Source organism: Procambarus clarkii, chromosome 88 (genome assembly GCF_040958095.1).
Source record: "Procambarus clarkii isolate CNS0578487 chromosome 88, FALCON_Pclarkii_2.0, whole genome shotgun sequence".
Classification (NCBI taxonomy): Eukaryota; Metazoa; Arthropoda; class Malacostraca; order Decapoda; family Cambaridae; genus Procambarus; species Procambarus clarkii.
The window spans coordinates 16,298,057-16,322,682 of record NC_091237.1 but is presented as its reverse complement, the minus strand read 5'-3'; the positions used below and the strand labels follow the sequence as shown (position 1 = coordinate 16,322,682).

General features: G+C 37.7%; 1 protein-coding gene across 1 annotated transcript in view; it reads left to right on the top strand.

Annotated features, from left to right (window-relative positions):
- LOC138359016 (helicase domino-like) overlaps nt 1–24,626 on the top strand; it is a 34,431-nt gene that overhangs the window by 1,098 nt on the left and 8,707 nt on the right. The window contains exons 3-12 of the mRNA XM_069317573.1: nt 1,416–1,511; nt 2,130–2,348; nt 3,812–4,024; nt 14,313–14,348; nt 16,606–16,756; nt 17,006–17,526; nt 20,046–20,889; nt 21,559–21,701; nt 22,513–22,593; nt 22,875–23,039. Coding sequence (XP_069173674.1) covers nt 1,416–1,511; nt 2,130–2,348; nt 3,812–4,024; nt 14,313–14,348; nt 16,606–16,756; nt 17,006–17,526; nt 20,046–20,889; nt 21,559–21,701; nt 22,513–22,593; nt 22,875–23,039 — 2,469 coding nt within the window. The remainder of the gene's footprint in view (nt 1–1,415; nt 1,512–2,129; nt 2,349–3,811; nt 4,025–14,312; nt 14,349–16,605; nt 16,757–17,005; nt 17,527–20,045; nt 20,890–21,558; nt 21,702–22,512; nt 22,594–22,874; nt 23,040–24,626) is intronic.

The window sequence follows — 24,626 nt, the reverse complement described above, 5'->3', positions numbered from 1 at the left end:
TGGACATGGCATTAGGTGATAGGAAACACCTGACCGTGCTACCAAGACGTGTTAGGCAGTTGATAATAATTAATATTTTAATAATTGTTAGTTAATAAAAATGACAGGCAGTTAAAAAAAATTTACATTAGTACTCAAAGCCTGGTGAGTTGCAACACTGCAAAATATGTAGTTTGTATTGTGGGTTGCCAAAGTTTATCACCTTAACCCTTTTGTGTCCCCGGTGTGTGTGCCCCAGCCCTCCCCAAGGTGGGAAGAATATTTCTTGTGAATGCGTACTCACACTAAAATGTGTGTATTCAGTTTTCTTTGAAAACTGTAATATACAAAACTGCAAACTTCTTTGCAGTTTTCTCATGTCAATTTTCATGTTATGTCATTCATTTTGGTATCAAATTGTTTGCAATAGAATACTCTGAAGGAAAATATGCATAAAAGGTCAAAAAGCCCAGCGTGCCACCCGCAGCAAACCCAAAAATCAGCCAAGCGTTACCCTGTGAGCGAGCACCCATCCCCACACCCACAACACCTGCACTAAAATGCGGATAATCTTCTCAGTTTTTGCACGTCAATTTTTGTGTTACGTCATTCATTCTGTTATCAAATCGTTTGCAAGAGAATTTTCTAAAGGGATTTCTGCATATAGGGGGCCTGACAGCTGAGTGGACAGTGCTTCGGATTTATAATTCTGAGGTTCCGGGTTCAATCCTCGGAGGAGGAGGCAGAAACAAATGGGCAGAGTTTCTTTCACCCTAATGTCCACTCGCGAGTTATCCGTGGCCGTCAACTATGTCCCAGAGGACGAAAGTGTTAAGAAGGATTTAGCTTAGGTGTAGGTATAGGGTTTGTTCAGTTTATCCCTGATTCTAAATGTTCCAGACAAAGTACTCATGCCTTGGGAAACTATTTCTTCAGGAATCATGGTTTTTAGAGCTATAGTATGTCTTGGGTGAAGTGTAGTTCCTTGGTGACAGTATTGATCATTGTCTTTAATTTTCTTGAGTTTACCTCATATAATTTTTTGTATTGGAGTAATACTGTTACAGAGAACAACAATAGCTCTCGTTGGTCACTGTAATTGATTAATATAGTTTGTCATTAATTGATTAATTAATGTTGGTGGTATGATGGAGACCCTAGTGGCACACTTTGTACCGTGAAAAGGTGTTTGACCGATGTGCACTTGTCACTATACGGTCCAAGGTTAAACATTCCTTGAATGCTGGTTTATTGCTCTGAAGTTGGCCAGGCAAATATAGTACTGTAATGCTATATGCTTTTTGAGGTACTGTACTTTTACCCTCATTACAGTGGAAGAGTTGCAGGTATCTACAATAACTTAAGTACTGTAGGCATTTAGCTACAATGAAACCTTTATTACATTCATTACAAATTTTTTACATTTGTTTCTCCAGTCAACAATACAGGATCTGTTTGAAGTGAATGTGAATGAAAATGATGCTTCAAAAAGAATGTCTGAAGTTATTGAAAAGAGCAAACCACCAGATGAGGTAAGCACTCGTAATTTCATGTATTCAGTAAAGTATGAGATACGTTTTATTATATATAGTAACAACTAAGCTTAAAGATTTTAGAAAAATGCTTCATACTGCTTGCATATACAGTATATTCAACTTTTGTACTTATAAAATATTACATTACTATGCAGTGGTTACCAATAGATTTTGTATTATGATAAAACCATGAACAGCTTTTGTAAATTGTAAAAAGTATTTTTCCCAAGATAAGACACTAATCAAAATTTATGAAAACTTAAGGTGATGAGAATATATATATAACTGCAGATAATGGTTGCAGGTATAGGTTCAGTTCTTGGGGTTTTGGACTAAATTTTCAAAGGAATCCTTGTTTGTTGTAGTGATAGAAAAAAGTACAGAAAATAATTGAACATATATAAATATATGAAGCCTAAAATATATGATTTTGGAGTGGAAATATTTAAATCTAGACCTAATTTTTGCAGGTTGTGTGTCTGCCAAGTATTTTGGCAAATAAGGAACAGTTGTAGGTGTAGCATATCAGTGACATTTCTGTTACCTGTTTAACAATTTGCCAGATAACACTGGTGAAATAATTTGTCAATGCTCTCACCATATTTTTCTTAATAGGGCAAGGAAGTTACCGAGGGAGAAAAGGTGAAAATGGGAGCCTTTGAGAGTGCCTTAGCTGCAGCTGAGGATGAAACGGACGTTCAGGCAGCTAAAACTGCTAAGGCAGAAATGGCTGCGGAGTTGGCCGAATTTGATGAAAACATTCCAATTGAGGAAGGAGAAGGTAGTGAGGAGTTGAGCAAGGCTGAGCAAGAAGTTGCTAATCTCATGAAACAGGTAAATTAAACCAGTATAGTGAAAATATTCTTTTGATGTGCTCTGGAAACAAAGTATGTATTGTGGAGTGAGATTAATTTTTTGATGTTTCAATCCTAAATTGAGAGGCAGGTTGGTATTACATAAAGCTTGCACATTATTGTTTACACAATATAGGATTGTTAGTAAGTGATCTATGTTAAAGCAACCAATTTACTGTAATTTGGAAAACTGTCAAATACAATACAGTACGTTAATTTAAGAGTTAATGCATAGTTATGCATGTGGGAGAAATTACAATATAGAAGCATAGTATATTATTTATTGAACATTGTGATATTTATTATATGAAGGAAGATATTTTCTGAAGAATCTCTGTGTGATTAAGTTTGAAAGATTGTTTAATATTAAAATTTTAAGAACAAAATATCTGGAAAATATGCTAGCTCCATGACAATACTTGTCAGATATATTTATAAATAGTGAAATTAGTCTGCGACGTGATAATACAGTTTATTAAACAAATAATCTAGCAGGGAAAATATTATGGGTAAATGGTAGACAAAACAAGTATATTTGGATAGTTCCAATTTAACAAAACAATGTATAGTACATTGTTTTATGTATATGTACTATATATGACAAGAAAGTAAACTGAAGGATTATATTTAGTTGGATATTGCACAAAATTTAAATAGTTTTTACAATAAACTTGTTATACTCTGCTGTATGTACAAATCTTTCTTCAACTAAATTGATTGGACTAAGTGCAGCATTAATCCTGTATGTTTTGTTAAGAAAATTTAAAATTTTAAGAAGAAATTTTTATAATCTTTTTAACCCTTAGACAGCAGTTATCATCAGTTGTTGATTGACAGGGTAAGCTGGTTATCATGATATCAAAGTTTACAATATTATTGTGTAGGTTTTACATGTATGGTGCAAATATGGATATAATAGGTCTATGTGGATGTAATGGAGTTAACCTTGATCAATTAAAAAAATTATTCCATTTCATAGTACAAATGCGGTTATCATAATGTTACTAGGCCAATGCGGTCATCATCATATAACGATTAAACAATTATTGTCTGGATTTTACATGTATGTTTCAAATATGGATATATAAGCTCACTGTGGATGTAAATATAGAAAAACAAGTTATGAAACAATCGGTGAAACATCAGAGGATAAAACATGAAGCGTCAGCAAAGTCGAGCATCAGGCGTTGACAAGTGCCTCTAATCAGTGAAACGATAAATATTTACTTATTTTTGCATTTTCTTACACTCTGCATACAAATTAATAATTTTATAATGAAAAATTATTTCTTGGAAGTGTTATATTTTTGGTGAATAGACTTGTATGAACATTTCTTCATAGCTGTTGTCTAAGGGGTAATGACTCAATTTAGTCTTCTGTTGTATAATATTTATGTTGTGATTTATATTTAATATTAAAAATGTTATTTTCTGTTTATGCAGCTATCACCAGTAGAGAGATATGCAATGAAGTTCCTGGAATCTTCGGATGATGGCTGGGCAGCAGAAGCAGAGCGAATGGCTGCAGAGATTGAACAACAAAAGAAGGAATGGGAGCTTGGACGTTTGCAAGCTCTTAAGGAGGAGGAGGAGCGATTGGCACACAATTCAGATGAAGATCTTCTTACCTACACATCAGCAGATGCACACAATCAGGTCAATATCAAGAAAAAGAAGGGTAGAGGTAGGGGTCGGCCACCTTCCTCAAGCCCAAGGAGAGGCCGGGTGGCTCAACCGCGTAAGGTACCTGTATTTAAAGAACGTGCAAAATATAGGTCATCCAATGAGAGTACAACAGATTCTGATATAGACCTAGAGGATTATAGTGAGGGTGAGTGTATATCTGACTCTGATGATATGAGCAGTGGTGATGATATATTCAAACCGTCACAGAAAAAAGTAAGGTATAACAGTGAATCAAACATGGTAGATAGGGCGAGTGGTGAAACACTACAAAATTCCCGTTCCAAATCACCTTCATCTAGGGTTGTGTTTAGTAAAGTGTCGGAAGACAGTCCGCGTACAAGGTCTCGAGGACGAGTAAAAATTAATCTTTGGACATTAGACGTCAATCCTGTATTGCCTGGAGAAAGACCAATGCCTTTCAGTAGAAAGCAGTTGGCCAACTTCAGGGATCAGGGTTTAGCCATTCCAACTTCAGATGGGTCGGATTCTCCTTCCTTGAATGAAGACCGAAGCCGGAATAATAGTGGTCAGGCTGTGAATGGGGAGCTGGGTAGGGGGGAGGGGGAGGACATAGATGTAGACGTTGTGGGGGATTCTGGGGATTCTAATAATGTTGATGGAACACAAGTAGAAGCAGATAAAGGCAATAGTCTTGAGGATGTGGCTGGGGCCCTCAAAAACAATGGTCCCACCCAAATTACTGTTCAGAATGGTGGAGGATTGTGAGCTTTATTGGTTCCTACTTGGTGTTATGATTGTAATTTTTACATTATTATTTATTTTTCTATTTTTCAGTATTGTAAAGTTACTGGTGCTCTGAGAGTGTCATTAATGACTGGAACAGGATTTTATTCCCTGGAAAGTTAATAACTAAAGGAAACAAAAGTTATATATATATGACTGTGATTCATGTACATATTGTAAATTTCTTGTACATCACACAAATAAATGTCTGTCCCTGAATGAAGCTGATTGTTTTCTTGGTATACCAGTTATAAGGCCCTTTAAAGCTTGTTTTGGTGTCATGCTTATCCTGATTGCATCCATAATGTTTCCTTAAATGCACATAATGTGCTACACTTTAAGGGCAGTGTTCTTGGTCACTGCAGTCATAGCCAGCCAGGTTATTTTTAAATAACTAACTACACTCCCATGCTTGCTTATTATCCATCCATATGATAACAGAAGATTTGTGTAGTATTTCCTGACCCTATGTTTGGAATGGCAGTGGCAGTAGTATAATTAAAGTGGTTGACCCTCCTTTTGCTGGCACCAAACTGGCTGGGCCTTGCCATACCAAACTGGTCTTTACCAAGAATTCACCAGGCTCAGGGTATGCATGGCAACCAATTCATACAAGTTTGAAATGTCAGGATTCACAGTAATATATTAAATGGCACATTGGAAAGGGATTGGGTAGAAGGGTTCATTGAAGACCAGCATATGGGTGTAGGAATAGACTATGATCACCACTTGTGAGAGTATAGTATCAGGGCAGCGTAAGAAACCACATGGGAAATTTAAATGGGTAGTACAATAATGTAAAAAAAATAATGGTTTATGCAATAAAAACAATATGCATCCTTGTTATCGGATGGTATTAATTCAGAATAAGAACACTTTCCATCTCGCGAAGATGGAAAGTGAGACGAGTCGCCACTCTGAGTAAGAAACTCGGGGATCACTTGACTGGCATAAATGCCTTTGGTTAGAAATATTCTCTTTTCAGAGAAAAGTTATTACTAAAGCTTTAGGTAGGATTCTCAATTTCTAAGCAAGATTAAGCACACTTGTAATCATGGTAATCTGTCTGAAACTTGCATAGGTAGGGATGGTTATACACCACTCACTCAATCTGCCCTTGTGCACTCGGAAGTCTAGTAATTGGTAACCTGAATATAAAACAATTTGGGATCCTAGCTTAAGAAATCCTGGCTTTGAATAACTTAACCAAATCTCGTGAAACTTGTGTATGGAGAGGCAAGTGTGTTCAAAAGTTCAAGCAGCAAATATCATATTTTTGAGAAAAGCAGCTGGTGTAAGCATGCCAAATAGGTATTGTAATAAATAAGTTTTGAGTGATGTGTTATAAGGAAATTAACATTTTAGCATTCTGAAGACTAAACTGTCCCGCCAAACACACGAAACTGTGACATTGCTACAATGTTCGAACAAGGTTTAACTCCTAACAAATCTAACAACCAATATAGCAAGTTGTAACAATGTTCTATGTAACAGGATGTAACAACTTTATTACAAGTTGTTTCAAGGGAATCATAGGGGCTGTTATGTAGTGTTTTGTAGGGTTGTCACCCAATCCTCTTTTCCTTTTTTATTTTGAAAAAAAAAATATAATGTTTGCTGTAAAAAAACTAATTCTATCTACTATGTTAAAAAAGTTCCCTGATCATGGGAAAACAATACAAAAATTAAATATGACTTACCATGGCTGTGAATGAGTGAAGAAATCTAACAATGACTTCACCAATTCGTGCTCGCTCCTGCAGTGAGCGTCCAGGTGGCGTTGTGCAGGCAATTCATTTTGCAGGAGTTGCCACAAATATATTCTTATCCATTTACAGTATTTACATTGTGTTTGACTTATTTGGTCAATTTTGTTTACTAGGGTGTCACTTGTTCTTTTATAATGTGCAGAACATCGATACGCACAAATGTGTGTGTCACGAACGTGCACTCCAAAATTGTTTATTTTACAGCAAATTTCATACGTATTCCTGAAGTTTCATCGCCATATACACTTGCACAATATAGCAGTTTACATGACACAGGCCAGTACTGCACTCTTTATAACATGTTATGATTAGTTTCTATGTCATGTCTGCCTTTGTGTTCTTACAGACTGCACACACACATTGGCCTCTTGTACTTTTCAGTAGCTGGTACATATTCAGTTTTGTGTAACAGAAAGTCTTCATGGAAAGCTTTTCTGGAGCAGCATGAGAGACTGTTGAGCTAAGAATGCCTCGGGTTATGACATGATTGCTGAACTTAGTAATTGTATCAAGACATCAAAAATAAACACACACACGTAGGTGACCTATGGCCTGATTCACCAAATATATTTTGTAACTGTTTAGTGTGGTTACATCAACAAGATGGAAAAGCAACTTAGTCCACTTGACAGTTTTACTCACTCAACAGCGCTAATAATCATGTCACATTTATCAACCAAGCTTATTTTTTTATTGTCCATGACACATTTGTTTATATTCTGGTTCCTTAGTTGCTTTGCTGACCGTGCCACAGTTCACCATCCTACCAATGTCAATGGCTGTCAACATATTTACTTCTCGCCTGTCTTTCCGGTGCACTGCAAGTGTTTTATCACTTTTTCTTATGTGACATTCACCTACTCCAATATTTATGTCAGGAACTGGCATTTCTCTCCTATGTGACTATTGTGCCTCGCACTCCAGTATTATATTTGAACAGGAGCCTTGTTAGCAAGATTGGTATAACAACTGTCCGAGTATAAAATGTGGCCCTTGTTCAACAATGGAACCATGAGTGTCTTTACTATACTGCTTGAAAAACGTGAGGATCATTAATTAGAAACTTCAATGTCGGTGGCAGAATAAAGTAACATGTCAATCACCATTCCTGTTTCTCAATCACGTAGAACAGAGAATTTCAGTTCAAATTTGTAGTGCTTGGATGGAACATTCTGCTTGAAGGCAAGATGAATAGCACAAGAATCCTTTGAATAGCACAAGCAATTCATCAGTCACCAGCTTCTGACCTGGTATATAGAAATCTTTGTACTTTGTGTTCAGTTCACTGAGGACTTGCCTCACCTTGCACAGTCTTATCATCTGCATTTTGTTTGTCACTATTCTCAAAATGAATACACCTGAGAGGTAATACCTGTCATGAGACATGTATTTTCCAAATATAGATGACAAACAATGGTCTGTTTCAATAGTACAGTACAATATTATGTTTCACTGAATGTTTTATCATCATACAGGGGCAACAAACATGTACAGTACTTCAGTTCAGTTACAGTGGTATCCTTCCAATACTGCAGTCATGAATGTGGTAATATGCCACCAGTTTCAATAAATTTAGTAGCATATCTGTCTGTTTCCTGAACAAGATGTTCCATGGGCGGCTCACCATAGTACCGATATGCCACAAAATACTCTAATTTCACTCATGCCCTTACCAGTATATGGAAAATGTCTGCAACTCCTACATCTGTAGCATCAAATGTAAGGATTTATGGAACAAAGTATGTACCATCTCCCCACATAAGTACACTCACTTTTCTGGAATCAATACCACCAATGTGCCTGTCATGTATCCCAGGACCAAACAAACTGTGTTGGCTGAGAGATGTAGCCAATCTACTATGCACACTATGGGGACAAACAGGTCAAGAAGGCAGCATTCTAGAAAATACTGGGAAAAAAAGTCCCAAATCTACACAGTAAAATAACAATATACTGGAGGAGTGAATGATATGGAAGAAAATGCAGAATAGAACCAATGAAGAGGAGTGCCATAGGCACAATCAGAGAACACTGTATAAACATCAGAGGTCCATGGTTGTTTGACATCCTCCCAGTGAGTATAAGAAATACTGCTGGAACAACCATGGACATCTTCAAGATAAAATTAGATCATTTTCTTCAAGGAGTGCCGGACTAACCGGGCTGTGGTGGATATGTGGGCCTGCAGGCCGTTCCAAGCAACAGCCTAGTGGTCCAAACTCTCACAAGTCAAGCCTGGCCTTGGGCCAGGCTTGGGGAGTAGAAGAATCCCCAGAACCCCATCAAGCAGGTATTCGTCTCTCAGTTTCACCATGTGATATTAAACGGTGGCATTTGGTTGGGCAAACAGTTGACCCAGCAGAGCTGTGCCTGGTAGCACCACGTACACTGCTATCACTAGCCACAGCAGTACTAAACTATCAGATTTCTGGTCCCCAAATCAGGAAAATTAGCCAACTTCCACATGTTCATGGCCTAAAGGAACAGCATGTTACACAGATCCACATGCCCTGTCTCGTGATGGGTGTGGTGATGTGGAGTGAAGCCACAGCATAAGCGGTAAAGGTGTAGGCATTGGCCCCGGGACAGACACAGGTACATCAACAACAATGTCTGTACCACTTCATTCTGAGCCTTGTGCATAATCTGTAACTTTGTCTGAATCATCAAAGTCACTTTCCTCATCTGTTTCCATCAGTTTCTTCTGAATTTCTTCATCAGTAAGCGAATCTGTGGAGCAAGCCACAGTGCGGCGTTGGGCAGTTGAGGGTCGTGCATCTGCCATTGTTGCTTGATACAAATTGACAAGTTTCAAACAATTCTGGCTACTAAGGATTTTTTCAAGATGGCAGCTGTTTATTGTTGCCCCTGGCATCTGGTTCATTTACATGGTGGAACTTTTAAATCTTACGCGGTACTGTAATGTAAAACATCCCTGATTGTGTCACTCGCAGTTTGTGGATATTTGCCAAGAACATTCCTCATTATAATTTGCACAGTTATGTCTCACGGTGGAATGGTTAAACAGTATAGGCAGAGCTTATCAGGAGACCAATCGACGATCACCTCAACCAACCACCCTATCACTCAAAATTATATGGGCTTTGTTGTTGCCTATTTTCTTTGTTTTGAAAATTACTTGATGGAAAATTATGAAAGTCATGTAAATTTTATTTTAGTTATTTATACTAATTATGTGGGCACATTCCTATATTTTTTATTATGCTGAAAAATAAATTAGGAATGTTGAAATATTCATAAACGTTAATGTTCCGCATTCTTACACAATGTATAATCAATACAGTTTTTGTTTCAGCAACTGTACCATAGAACTTTCATTTGTAAACATTTTAACAAATGAATGTTCTTAGACTAACTTAGAAAATGTAAAAAAATGGGTTTAAGCATATTAGGTATCACTGAACGGTGTCTTGAGAGGCCCGGAACATTTAGTTGAACGTGCTGAAAGGAGGAAGACTATTTAAGTGTGGAATGAGGGAAACACCATACACTTAAGTGATGTGTAAATGTTGTAGAATGCCCGAGAATTATTTAACGTGGAGAGAAAATAGGGGATCATGTGATAGAGGCAGACAGTTAATATTCTGTGTATTGTGGAACTGTATTTGAAATAAGGGTAAGGAGAGGGGTTAGAAAGCTTAAATGAGTGAGATGAGAGGTGATAAGCTTCCCAGAGGAACTTATGTTGTCATCTTGACCCATGACCTATCACCCCACTGGACTTTGAAGTAGCCATAGACAGTGGAACCTCGGTTTACGAATTCACTCTGTTCCAAAGGGCGTACTGTATTTAATCCATTCCATATTCGTACACTGAATCAAATTTTCATATAATAAATAATGTAAATTGAATTAATCGGTTCAACACACCCAAAAATAGTAACTTAAAAATACATTTTATACAGAATACTACTCATTTTTTACTGTTCCTTACCTTTACTGAGGACTATTGATGGCATATGGGAAATGGTAAGAAGAAGGTGGAGGAGAAAAGGTGTTAGTGTTTGGAAGGCAAGTCCCCTTCAATTATAACATCAGGCAGTGATGATATTTCTGGGGCACTCTCTCTCCTATATTTTGTAGGCATACCAGTAAGAACTGGTTGTTTCACTAAGACTTGTCTATAGTCACTTGTTTTTCCTACGTTTCAACACTTGTCTATAGTGAAACATCACATTGTCATTAAAATGGTTAATGCAGTGGCCTGCTACAGGTTTATATGCATGAGTCTTTTCAGCAGTATTTTGCAGTTCTTTCCATTACATATGCCATGAGGACCCATGGCATGCTATATAATATGGACTTTTTGTTCTGAAACCCAAAAAGCAGAAAACAATGAAATTCTTCGCAAAGAATTTTAAGCGATATCATTTAGCGGGATACACTGGTAAACTGAGCGTGCCTCACCATGCGCCCAGCAACCCATGGGCCTGACCTATACATGTACAGTATCAACAAACAAGTCGTACTCCATAGCAAACGTCGTACACCGGGTCAAATTTTACTACGATATTGACGTCTATACACTGACAAATTTGTACTCTGGGGCATTCATAGACCGAGGTTCCACTGTACACTTTGCACCAGGCCCTGATTCCTGTAATTCCACATTCATCAAGAATTGTACAAAAAATTATTGCAGGTTTATAACTAAACTATAACTTTATAAAATAATCTATTCTTTACTGCTAGAATCCACTCGATAAAAACAATAAAAATGTTGGAACCAATTAAAATGTTTAAATCTGTTCTCTAATGTGGAGGCAGAAGAGATACTGGTGTATATAAAATAATTTATACTTGGAAAATACTAAGAGGGTCTGATTCCAGACCTGCACTTGGAAATAACATCACCTAAGACCAGGAGACATGGCAAGATGTGTAAAATAGCCCTGTTGAAAAGGAGTAGTGCATTAGGTATGCTGAGAGAGAGAGAACTTTATCAACATTATTAGTCCAAGACTTTTCAACACTCACTACACATAAGGGACATTAATGACTGACCTCTCATGCTGTTCAAAAACAAACTTAATAAACATGTCCAAAAGATACCTGATCAACCAGGCTATGATTTGTGTGTCAGGCTGCATGCAGTTACATCAAACATTTTGGTTGACCAGACCACCAAGCAGGAGGCCTGGTCAGATATCGGACTGCGGAGATGTTGATACTTGGAACCATCGCAAGGTAAGGTAATGGCTTTTCCATGATAGGGAGCTAATTGGAGGGAGTAAAGCATCTCAGGCTTTAGGATATAAATTGTAATGTTGGCTTTAACCCTTAAAGAGTAGCTCCCATCTTATGATGATTTAAACTATTATTATTGTTGGTATCTTCATGGAAGCAATGGAGTTTACTTTGACCCACGAAAGAATCCTGCTATCGTTTGATACCGTACTGACCTCTATCAGAAGGTCGGCATAGTGACATACTTTGCTGGTTTGATCTTCTCTGCTCTTTGTGTCTATACTTTTTGACACATCTTTATCTCCATCCATCTTTCAGGCAAACCAGTGGGCTCTTTGATGGTGTCCCATCGGCATTCCTCTTCTCGGCAACAGTATGAGATTTCGTGTTGTTCTTATCATCACTTCCTATCCCTTCATTGTTGTTCTTCCATTTCTGAGCATGTGGTGCCCTCCTTTCTTTCTTGGCTTTTTTCCTGTTTGGCATGTCGTGCTGCATACTGTCGCCTTATATTGTGCAGTGCTGGCGGGGCCACGGCAGCTTATGTTCAATGTAGATACTACCTTGGCACCATTTCACATGTCTCGTGCTTTGTTTGACTGGGTTCAGAAACTGGATAGGTTTTCTTTTGGGGCATCAGGCTTACCACTTCCATACTTTGAAAGAGAAGTAGACAACAACCCCATGCACTCGGCCCCAGATCTTGACTTCTGGAATTCAATATTCATAAAGAAATGTAGAGTGACAGTAGAATGAGCACTCAGTATAATATGAAGAAAAAGCTTGGATTCAGGTGAGATACGAGAAGCATTTAAATCGGCAGATTTAAGTGTACAAGGGAGGTAGTAAAACTTTGGCAAAAAACTATAGACCAATTGCACTATCACACATAATAAAAGATTTGAAAGAGTGATTAGGAATCAAATCTTTAGTTTCATGGAGAATAATGAACTTCACAAACCAGCTCAACATGGGTTAGAGCAGGAAGATTTTTTCTTTCACAACTACTCAACAACAATGACAAAATCACAGAAGCATTTGAAGACAAAATGCAGACGTTACAGTATATACATAGAGTTTGCAAAGTCATTTGATAAGAATGACAATGAAGTGAAAACACAAAATGAGATCAATAGGAATAACAGTTAAAGTAGGGCATTGGATTTTCAATTTTCTGTCAAACAGAAAGCAGAGTCAACAGAATGCAGTTTATCAAATAAAATCAAGTCCAAGTTCAGTGAATATCTCTGTACCCCAGGACACAGTCCTGGCACCACTGCTTTTTCTGTCTCATATCAGATATAGCCAAGAATACAAGTCACAGCTTTGTCATCATTTGTGGATGATACAAAAAATCAGCATGAAAATACTTTAGTAGAAGACACTGAAAAACTACAATCTGATATTGATAAGTCTGTTGATACAAGATAAGAGGGTCCTGGTAGTAGAGTCGAGTTCGTTCTCAACTCATAATCGAGAATTGTGTGCTCGAGTCCCGGGCATCACAGAAATGGTTGGGCGCAATTCCTTTCACCTTATGCTACTGTCCACCTAGCAATAAATAGGTACCCAAGGAGTTAGTCAGCTTGTTGTTTTCGATCCTAGGGGAGGAGACCTCAGTAAAAGCCTGACAGGCACTATATGTGTAACCTGACTTTGTGTTCTCCGACATAATGAATTATTATTATTATTTTTATTGTCTTTCATTGGCTAAAAGAAAATAACATGATGTTTAATAGTGATAGGCCCCAGGTATTTAGGTATGGTTGAAATGAAGAACTTAGTGAAATACTGTACAAGGCTCTTGCTTGACATTTCATTATACAAATGCAAGTTTCACTCCACCTTCCCCTCAATTGGAGTGGGGGGGGGAGGTGGGGTGAACAAGGGGATGCTACTTTCATGAAATTTAGATAGTTTTTTACAGTGTTCGGGCGTTCTTTGTGTTTTTTGGAAGCTACGGTCTGACTTCTGACCAAGTAATGGTCTGTTTTGTTTCGCTATTTTCTGGGTACCTTCCCTGGTGATGGCAGACATGAATAAATTCATAGAATTTAATCATAATGGCCATCGCTCCCTGTACCTCTATGAGGAGACCAGTTTCTGGCTCGTGACTGATATGATCACTAATAAACAAAAATAGAAATCCGCGACTGATGGCACATAGTAGTTCGCACTATATCAGATATAGTATCTTCAGGGAGCCATCGGGGCTCACTCAGAAATGGGCATTTCATTACATTAAACATTGGTGTTTTGAACATACATTTCATCTGTACAGAATTAAAATGGTGCAAAGTTGAACAATACCTAACTATAAATGAAGGAAGTAAATCTCATCAATATCACACCGATTAATTTAGTTGATTTTGTATGTGACAGGAAGCCTGTCTGTGTGTGTGTACATATATGAATGTGTGTATTTTATTTTCCCCTCCTTTATCTTCAATTTGGTCTTTTTATATTTATGTACAGTACTTTGAAACAAGGATTTGTTAAGTTACCCTTATTTATATGTGATAACTTTGTTTTTCCAGTTGTGGTTGTCACTATGTGGGAGAGAAGAGATGCCGGTAAGTTGAAAGTTCACTATGATATATAAAAATGTGTAAAGTTTACGTGGGATGTGGTTCTTCATTCACATATCAAAATTGTCTTCTGATTATAATACTTATCCGCAGTCATACTTGTTTCATTCCACACACACACACACACACTCGCATATCATTATAGAAAGATGTTTCACAGTCCTTTAAGTTTAGAAGAATGGAAGAAATTTCAATAGTTTATATTAGCTCATATTGTGGTGCTATTTGCCATGAGCACAGCCCAGTGAGGGCAACCATGTAACATTATATTGAACAGCTAAATTGAGGGAAATATCAGGGGATGGTGCCAAGCCATTACGACTATAAAGCACTAGGAAGGATCAGGATAAGGATTTGGGATGGGACGGGGGGAATGGAATGGTGCCCAACCACTTGGACGGTCGGGGATTGAACACTGACCTGCATGAAGTGAGACCATCACTCTACCGTTGAACTTGAAGTATGTAAAATCCTGTCTTCGCTCACTTATCTGGACTATATGGGAAAGACCCCTCACTGGATAAGTCAGACATCCAGATAAGCAGAATTCTTGTGTGTAAAATGCAAATTTGAGAGGGTTACGCTCTCTGTGGTGATTGCATATGTTTCTTGTGATGACAAAAGTGAGAATGAAACTAAAAGTGTTGTGGTACCCTCAAGAGAGAGAGAGAGAGAGAGAGAGAGGAATATGATACCAGGAATTTATAGAATCATTATAAATGATTTGAATGGTAAAGTGGGAATGAACCCTTGAGGTTCATGTGATCAGTATACATGGTGTGCCAGGAGTTAATTATAAAGGCTGCTGACTGCAACATATGTGCAATGAATGAAATTTATGCAATACTGATATGTGTAAACTTATTCTAAAAATACATAAGTTCACACAGTATTGTGCAGACAATGAAATAGCAGATATAACTCTTTAACTTGTTATATAATTCTAGACGCAGAAGCAGTAAGAGTAATATTTATTGGTTGGGTCTGTTCACTTGATAGTGAATGGTAAATGGAGGATTGTGCCCTCAAAAATTCAAAAAGTTAAATAATGAAACTATATGGGTTAGCTGATGAGCATGAAAAGAAAATTGGTAGTTGCAGTCAGAGTGAATAATGTGGCTGAAGATATGATCACTAAACCCTTACTTCTTATCTTCAATTTACCTGATTCTCTTATTCTTACCTTTTTCTTACCATTTTCATACCTTTCATCTTATTGTTCCCTCTCTTCTTACTTTATCTTTCACTTATACATTACCAAAAAGGGTGCACTTTTTTTTACACGTGCACACCACTTGTCTGTGTGACATTCTAAATGGCTGCTCTCCCATGTCCCTGGTTTTTAGTCTTGTTTGCTTGCTCAGTCAGATTTTGGCTTTCCTGTCCATTTCCATACCTAACTATGATTTGGGGTGGTTGGTTTTTTTCTGACTTAAAATTGTTACGGCTGCCCATGATTTTTTAGTATTTCCAGGTGGCTTGCGTTAATGGAGAAAGGGTATGGGAGTTCAGTTGCCTCTGCGCCTAACACCAGTTCATTTCTCTCTCCTTGTTTTTGTATGTTTGGTCTCTACCAGGTCGAGGAGGGGTGGGTTCTGTCCCTGATCCACCCTCTCCATTGTCAGAGGAGGGTTTCAGAACTTTTGGGGTTGTTCCCAGGTTGGGTGTTTGGAGCTTCCTGAATATGCATATTCAGGAAGCATCATATGCATATTCAGAGGCATCAGTTAAGATATTTAAACCACAGCAATGATCATTTGCCTTGTTTATCTCAGGATTACTGTTTTCCTTCAATCAGTCCCATGTTTTGTTATGTTTATCTCTTCCTTGGTGTGGTATTTTCTTGGTTTTAGTCTGATCTCTGATTCCCAGGCTCCCCTCATTTCATAGAGAGAGAACCAATCCTGGTCCAGGGTTTCATTAGGGCATATTCACAGATATTAACTAAGGGCCCACCAACAAAGCATTATTAATTACATTCAGCACTTAATTACTTCTGGGCTGATGCCTCCACACTCAATTAAAATTTCAACCAGGGTAGTAATAATGATGATAAGATTTGAAATACAGTATATACCATTCATATACCTACTAATCAGTATTAACCAACTCTACCATTTATATCTTACTAGTACAATACATCTTTAGGGCATCTTTAATGCCACGGTTCACTAAAAATATTAAAGTTAATAAAAACAATAATAAGGATACTGTAATAAAATGCCGTTGTTTAATATTTTAGATATGGCACCCTCCAACTCCTCCACGAGATGATAATGACGTCTATATTGATCACGCACTCGGTTTCTGGTATGATTCTAGTACAATGCCAGAATCTGCTCTGCCTCCTGTGTACATCAAGAAGGAACATAAAAGACTCAAATTGGAACCAGGTACTGTTAGTAAGCTTTGCTGTTTATGAGAAAGATAGGCTTGGGATATATAAAGATTTTGTTTTTGTAATTCTTTAACCCCTAAATGCAACTCTCATTAAAATTGCCATCTTACCTGCAGCCATCATTACCACAACAACCATAATTACCACCATTATCACCACAATCATCATTACCACTTAAACTATCATTATTTAAAGTGGTATTTTTTATACCCCTTATAAATTTAATTTTTATGTTTTTTCAAAGGTGCATCAGGAGATGGATCCTGTGGATTGCGCCGACCTCAGAAACTTCGCCGTGAAGATGCTGTGTGCGCTCCTCGTTCCCTCTTTGATCGACCCTCACCTGCTGTTGTTAAGATACGCCGAGATCTTAAACTTCAGAAATATAGAGGCATTGTCCGGCCCAGCATTCCACTTCCGGGTTTAAAACCAGCCATTTTGACTAAACCTCCTGCAGCAGAACCTGAGAATACTCCAGAGTGGACAGTACATGAAGACTGGGCTGTTGTCCAAGCAGTGCAGCAGCACCTCCAGTTGGAATTGCCTGTTAATCTGCTTGTGTTATCACCTGGTCACACTCCTAATTGGGATCTTGTAGCTGATTTAGTAAATTCAATATCGCGCTGCTACCGCTCACCACGCCACTGTAGGACTCGGTATGAGAGTACCATCCTTCCTCGTGAAGAAGGAAAGTTACCACCAGAAGTAACCACCAAAAAAATATCAAAGAAGCAAAAATCAGGAGTTCTTTCAAAGCCTATACACGTATGTATCGTAAGAGGTTCCCAAGTTCTTCCAGAAGTATTTTAATATGTTGTGATCTATTTTCTGTAGAAGTAAATAAGGGACATTGTTGAATGCCAAGTGGTGTGTTGAGGAAGAAATGGATTAGACATATCTAGCAGAGAAATATGTAGGTAACCTTTGTAACTGAGTTAGGGTCCCAGGTAAATTAGAAACTGCATTATAATAAGTGGCATGTTGAGTAAATTCACTGGTAAAATAAAAATCACATCCTTTTTTTTTAAAGGAAAAATTATAAATAATTATTGAAACCATTCATATGGACTTAATACTTAGTTCATGGAACTGCTAAAATACAGTACAGTATTTTGCTACAGTGGAAGACATGGCTAATAGGTATATTTATATACAGTATATGCTGTGTGTGTGTGTGTAATTACCTAAGTGTAATGATAGGATGAGAGCTATGTTTGTGGTGTCCCATCTTCCCAGTTCTCTTGGTCATATAATGCTTTGAAACTACTAGCAATTTTGGCCTCCAGCACTTAACATGTTCCAACTGTCTACCACTGTTTGCAAAAGAAAACTTAATAATAATTTTTCGACACCTTTGTTTCCTTAGCTTGAATCTGTAACCCCTTGTTCTTGAAGTTGCCAGTTTCAGGAATTCCTCTGTCAGTTTAGTTGATTCCTGTTGTTATTGTGTAAGTGGTGATCATATTGCCTTTTTCTCTTTTATCTTCTAGTTTTGGCATATTTAATGCCCCTAGCCTCTTTTCATTTCTGGAAGCCATTTTGTATCAAGCCTTTGCACCTTTTTCTGTTTATTAATGTGCATCTTGAGATGTGGGCAACATACAACTACTACATATTCCAATTTTGGTCTCTCAGAAATTATGAACAGTTTCTTTAGTATTTCACCATCAATGTAATAAAAAGCAATTCTGAAGTTGGAAAGCACAGCATATGTTCCTCTCAATAATTTTTGTTACCCTGATGACAGTATTATCCACAACCACCCTTAGATTTTTTCTTACGAGTTCTTTAATTCTTTTCTGCATAATTTGTAGGTTGTGTGTATGGTCTATTTTCTCCTATTTCACATTCTATAACATGGCATTTATTCACATTGAACTCCATTTGCCACATGGTTCTCCGAACACTTATTTTATCCAGGTCAATTTGAAGGGCATTATAATCATCTAGATTTTCTGTCTTTTTCAGCAGCATAACATCATTAGCAAACATGTTCATATAATTCTGCATTCCTTCTGGTAGATTGTTTATGTATACAGTACAATGAACATTACTGGTGAAAGAACTGAACCCTATGGTACTCTACTAGTACTGTACACTCCTCCAGTCTGATACATTGCCTCTGATTACTGCTCTCATCTGTCAGAAATTTTTTTATCAATGTCAGCAGTCTTCCTGTCACCCCTCCAACATGTTCCAGTTTCCAAAACAACCTCTTGTGTGGGTCTTCAAAAAGTTTTTTTTTTTTAGGTACAGATAAACACAGTCAACCTGACTTTCTCTTTCCTGTAGAACCTCTGTGGCTCTATCATAAAAACGATGTTAGAGCCACTGTGTGTGTGTAGTAGTGGGGATGAGCCATGGCTCTTGGGTCCTACCTCTCACGTCTTAATTGACTGGGATATAGGTTCCAGTGCCTATTTGGCTCTTATCTTATATATATATATATATATATATATATATATATATATATATATATATATATATATATATATATACAGTATATACATTTAAAGCTGTGTATAAAGTCTGCTTCCACTTAACTTCTTAGTGCAATCCAATTTAGTATAGTATTTGGTGCCCTTGTGGGTTCTCAAATGTTTTCTTGCACGTAATCTATCTAATGTTCTTTGTTTTTATGTCTTTCACTTGACTCTTTCAGACAAGGGTCACAGACCAATTGTTATTGCTTCATATTTGGCAGCTCTGGTTGAGCTGTTACTTGCCTTTCGCCTTAATTTTTCTAGTCCTCAATTCTTGAATCGTGGGAAGGCTTTCTTTAATACTGTACTCATCTTTTTCACGAGTCATAATGGAGAACTCACAGTTGGAAGTAAGGCGACAGTGGTACAGAAATAGAAGTACTGGTACTATATACACTTTGTTATTTCCATTCTCTCCCTTCTTTTCCCAGTCTTTCCTGTGCTTGGCACAGGAAAGACTGGTATGGTATTTTACTTTCCTTGGAAGATCATGTAGAATGCGAGGAGGTTGGGTCAGGGGGTCGTCATTGTAGTTTTTGTCAGGTAGTGAAATGTTGAACTTATCAGTAGTTAGCAAGGCTGTTTCTTGCCAGTCCTTATGATGCCAAACAGTTCACAGAAAATGCTTGTGCTTGTGCAGAATGTTGACCTGACCTATTTGTGTAAAATTCTAACCAAAGAGTTCAATAGAATCTTCTCATAAGGAGTATGAAAATGTCCTGCTAAGTAAATGCTTGTTATATACAATTAAAGCCTGATTTTATTTTTAAATATTTAGTTATGATTATTTTATATTTGCAGAAAAGCTCACGTCCAATGCGAACTTCACAGTTGTTTGCTCAGGATAACAACAGCAGTTTCTCCTCTCTGTATTGCACTCGGTTTGAAACAATTAAAAATATAGCCATAAAACGCACCCCAACAACCAAACCACCACTAGTAAATCCCACTCATAAAAATCCCAAGCATGCTCAAGTGCTTGCAGAATCAGGAATTCAGTATGATGGTCCTCTCAATCCAGGTCAGGTAGCTGCAAATCTTGCAGAACGCATTCAGCGTGCAAAACAAAAATCTCAGGCTGAACTTGCTCAACAACAGCAACAAAAACTTCTTCAGCAGCAACAGCTTCAACTTCAACAACAGCAGCAGCAACAGCAACAACAAATACAGCAAGCTCAGCTTACTGCAAACCAACTACAGCAACAGTTGCAGCAGCAGCAACAACCCCAGCAAAATCAGGTACAACAACAAACTGTGCAACAACAGGCCCAACAGCAACAAGGTCAGCAGCAGGTTTCAGTGGTAGGAAACACCACGGCTCAACAAGTAGTCAGTAGTGGTCTGTCTGGCAAGGTAGCTACTTCAGTTGTGCTCAGTCAAGGAGCAGCTATGACTGTTGCCACTGTCACGGCTGCCACAGCCACCACTACTGCTGCCTCGTCTTCAACTACTGCGGCAATTCTTGGTGGTGTGCGCACTGCAGCTGGGGTTGCTAATGCTGGCCGGACCACTTTAGCCCTCCAGGAACTACAGGTTCGAACATCAGGGAGTAATCAAGGCACAGTAGTGAGTGTTGCTGGTCTGGCCCAGTTACAGGCTGCAAAACTTACAGCAACATTGTCATCGCAATCTTCTACACAAAAAGGTAACAGACCAGTGTATCTGCAGCTTTTGTTTCAGCTTTCATATGCAGTATGTTAATTTTGTTAAAATATCTTCTAGTGAAAATACAGTATGTTGATTTTTTTTTTTTTTAGATTAATCTCCTGAATGAGTTCTAAAATTTACTTTGAATGGTTTTGGGAGTTAAACTATCTTCATTATTTGGTCTTTGAGCCATATGATAAGTATGTTGTTGCTTGCAGTCATATTCTAACATAAGCACCACAGGAACTGGACAATCCCCTTAGTCACAAGGGAATTATGACGAGTCATTTCCTGAAATGCTGATACACCTTTTTAACGTGGGAAACTAAAAACAGTCTTCTGTAATACATCTCTCACATCTATATTCCAATAAGTGAAGATAAAATGTTTTAGTTATTACTATTTCAATAATTTAGGCATTTTAATAGATGTAAAGCAGGAAATAATTCCTCTTATAAATATATAAACGAACACTTCCATCACCTTCAATGAAGGTTGCCAGCATACATCCAAATTTTAGTGTTAAGCATAAACATTATTTTATAACTATCATCCCTGGTTTGGCATGTATAAGATAAAGGGAGCAATAGATTAATAGGAGGAGTGAGAATGACTTGAGATTATAATAATAATTATGATAAATTATTCCTTGTATTCTGGTAAACAGGTGTTACTACAGTTCCAAGATCATTAACTCCAGCCCAGTTGCAATACCTGAAAACACAAGCCCAGGCAAGACAAGCCCTTGCATTGCAACAGCAACAAGGCAAGGTGGTGGCTACAGGTGACCAGACCATTAAGAGGGTTCAGGTCTGTAAAGCCACTGGTGTGTTGTATATATTTGTATTCATTTACTTGTTATCCAACCTATTCAGGCCAGAGATGAAACAAAAAGTTGGATGGCCCATACATAATACTGTACATATTGTAATATATTTTGTCCACTCACCAAAATATGTGATGTTAATGGTCTTCACATCAGTATTTTTACAGCAATGTACTATTCATGTGAATTTTTATAGACAAACTTTAAAGTACAGATACTGTACAGAACTAACATTACTTGTTTTTCATTAATAAATAACATATTTGTATTTTTTGCTTGGTTTATATTGAAATAGTTTGACAGATAGAGTGGAGATATTTATGTGATAAATGAGATATCTACAAAGAGAGATCATTACTGGCAGTCATGTTACATTAATAAATACAATAAAGTCAACAGTCTGTTCATGTGAGAGGACATCATACTACATTTATTTTATGTTCAATAGTTAATGCTACCTATTTCCTCCAATTTTGGACACTTTGTTTCTTGGCTACATATTTGTTTTAAAATATGTTAGCTGACATATTGAATGGATGTTTCATGTGTTTAAATAAATCCAGTGATAAACTTTAATGCCCATCGAAATAAACAATTGAACTTTGTCCATAATGTGAGTAACACACTTGAGATAGTCGGGGTGTTGGTGGCTGCATAAGATGTAGTTGTTGATCATATATTATCCAAATCCATCTGTAATACAAAAAAAGGCATTTTATAAACATGATTACATTTGTGAAAAATTGACAATTTAAACAAGTGAAGAATGTTAACTGTATAGGACAATAATTACAGATAGCAGGGCAGGCAGGGACGACACAGAAAGTGCAAGTAGCAGTGTCTGGTGGAACTTTGGCAGCTGTTACAGCTATACAGGTAAGACTTGTTTGGTATTATTTATTTTATACAATAGTTAACAAGTTCCAATTGATGGTTCAAAAAGTAATACAACATTTTATGAAAGTTAAGAGGTAAGAGGAAATAAAAAACAAAATCATTAATGTTGAAGATAATCATAGGTTAGTGTGCAGTACTGTAGATCTGAATAAGACATGAATATTAGCATACAGTCCTGTGTATGTCTTGAGTCAAGCAAGCAAGTCTTACACAGTATACTTGAATAAAGCAAGAATGTCTGCATATTGTTTATGCCTTAGGTAAGCCAAGCAGGACGAACACAACTGGTGAAGCCTGGCACAGTGATGGCTGGAGCAAGTGGAGTGATGACTGCTGGAAAAGCTGTGACCCGGACAGTGACAGACAGAGAAGTTGCTGCACTTCTCAAGCAACAACAGCTCAACAAATCTGGACAAGTCGCTCAGGTGAGGCTTGGAAATTTGCCTTGTAGGATTCATTTGATTATTTTAGATAACTCATTCAAATTTGGAGTTCATATTGCAAATTTCATTAATATAAGTAGTCTTAATAATTATGGTATCTAGTTTGTATTAGATGTAACAAGGGCTCTGTTATTGATACTGGGCAATCCTTGATATTTCATTATCTGATTATGTCTACAAGAATAATAGAAAACAACAATTGGGAAAATGTAACTGATTTACTTTGACATGGAGAACATATTGATATATTTTATATGAGCCATTCTCATAGATAGTTAAGAACAATAAATCTTTTGTATTTAAACATTATTTTTTAAATATAATTGTTTTCGCATTCTTAAATCTTATCCTTAACACTCATGTGGCATCCAGAAAACACACTCGTGCCCCAGTGATTCATTTGCTTCCTTAACGTAGCCAGGGTCCACCCAGGTAAAATGCAATGTTCTGGTCAACTTTTGCCCAACCATAATAAGGACCCACTAGAGTAATCACTTACTATAAGACATAAGAAAAGTAACAAATAATTATTGGGATTAAAAAGTGCCATTTATCACTCTGGGAACTACCATTTAGAGAGCTACTGTATTTGCTACCCAACTTTTACTAGGTGGCAACATTAACTATACAGTAGGGTTGAAGGACCCAGCAGCACTCAGTTTTACTCTTTATTTTATATAATTTCTTTTAGCTTTATTTCATGAATTCCCTCCTTGGCACTGACTGTCGAGTACTGACAACCCTCAGAGTTATCTCTGGCTGTTTGATATAGTCCTCAGCATGACTTGACTTCCCTTGAGTTGGGCCACCTCACTAGCTAGGTGCTGAGCTTTCTGTTTGCACACATGCTAAGACCACACAGTCTTCCTTGAAACATTTTGTGGCAGTTCTCTGTGGCCAGATGTTCACTTATTGGTGTAGTTGGCCATGTTATTGTTTATTTTTTGTTTTAAGTCATGGGTAAACTTGCACTTCCCCCATCATTCCACTGTTGTTATGGGACCAACAAGGCTCATAGTGATAGAATCCCTTTCTTAATACAGTAGTAGCAACTATTGCTACAACACAACACAGCAACCTTCCCCGGTCTCCCAGTCCTCCCCACCATTCTTCCCCTTCCTCGTCCCCTCATCCTCCCCATCATTCCCCCCTACCCCGTTCCTTTGTCCTCCCCACCATCCCCCCACTCCTCTGTCCCCTCGTTCTCCGTCCCCTCATCCTCCTAACCATTCCCCACACCACTGTCCCCCTCGTCCTCCCCACCATCTCCCACTCTGCCGTCCCTTGTCCTCCCTACCATTTCCCCTCCCCCGTCCCCTAGTCCTACCCATAATTACCCCCTCCCTTGTCTTGTTGTCCTCCCCAATATCTCCCACTCCCGTCCCCTCATCCTCCCCACCATTCCCCACTCCCTCGTCCGATGCATTCCCAAATGGTCTGATGTTCCTATCACTGAAATATGAGAAAAACAGTTAAAAAACAAAATAAAAACAGTTAAAAAATAAAAAAATAAACTATACTCAGGAGATGAACGTTATGGTAAACAACACAATCCAATACCAACGCAAT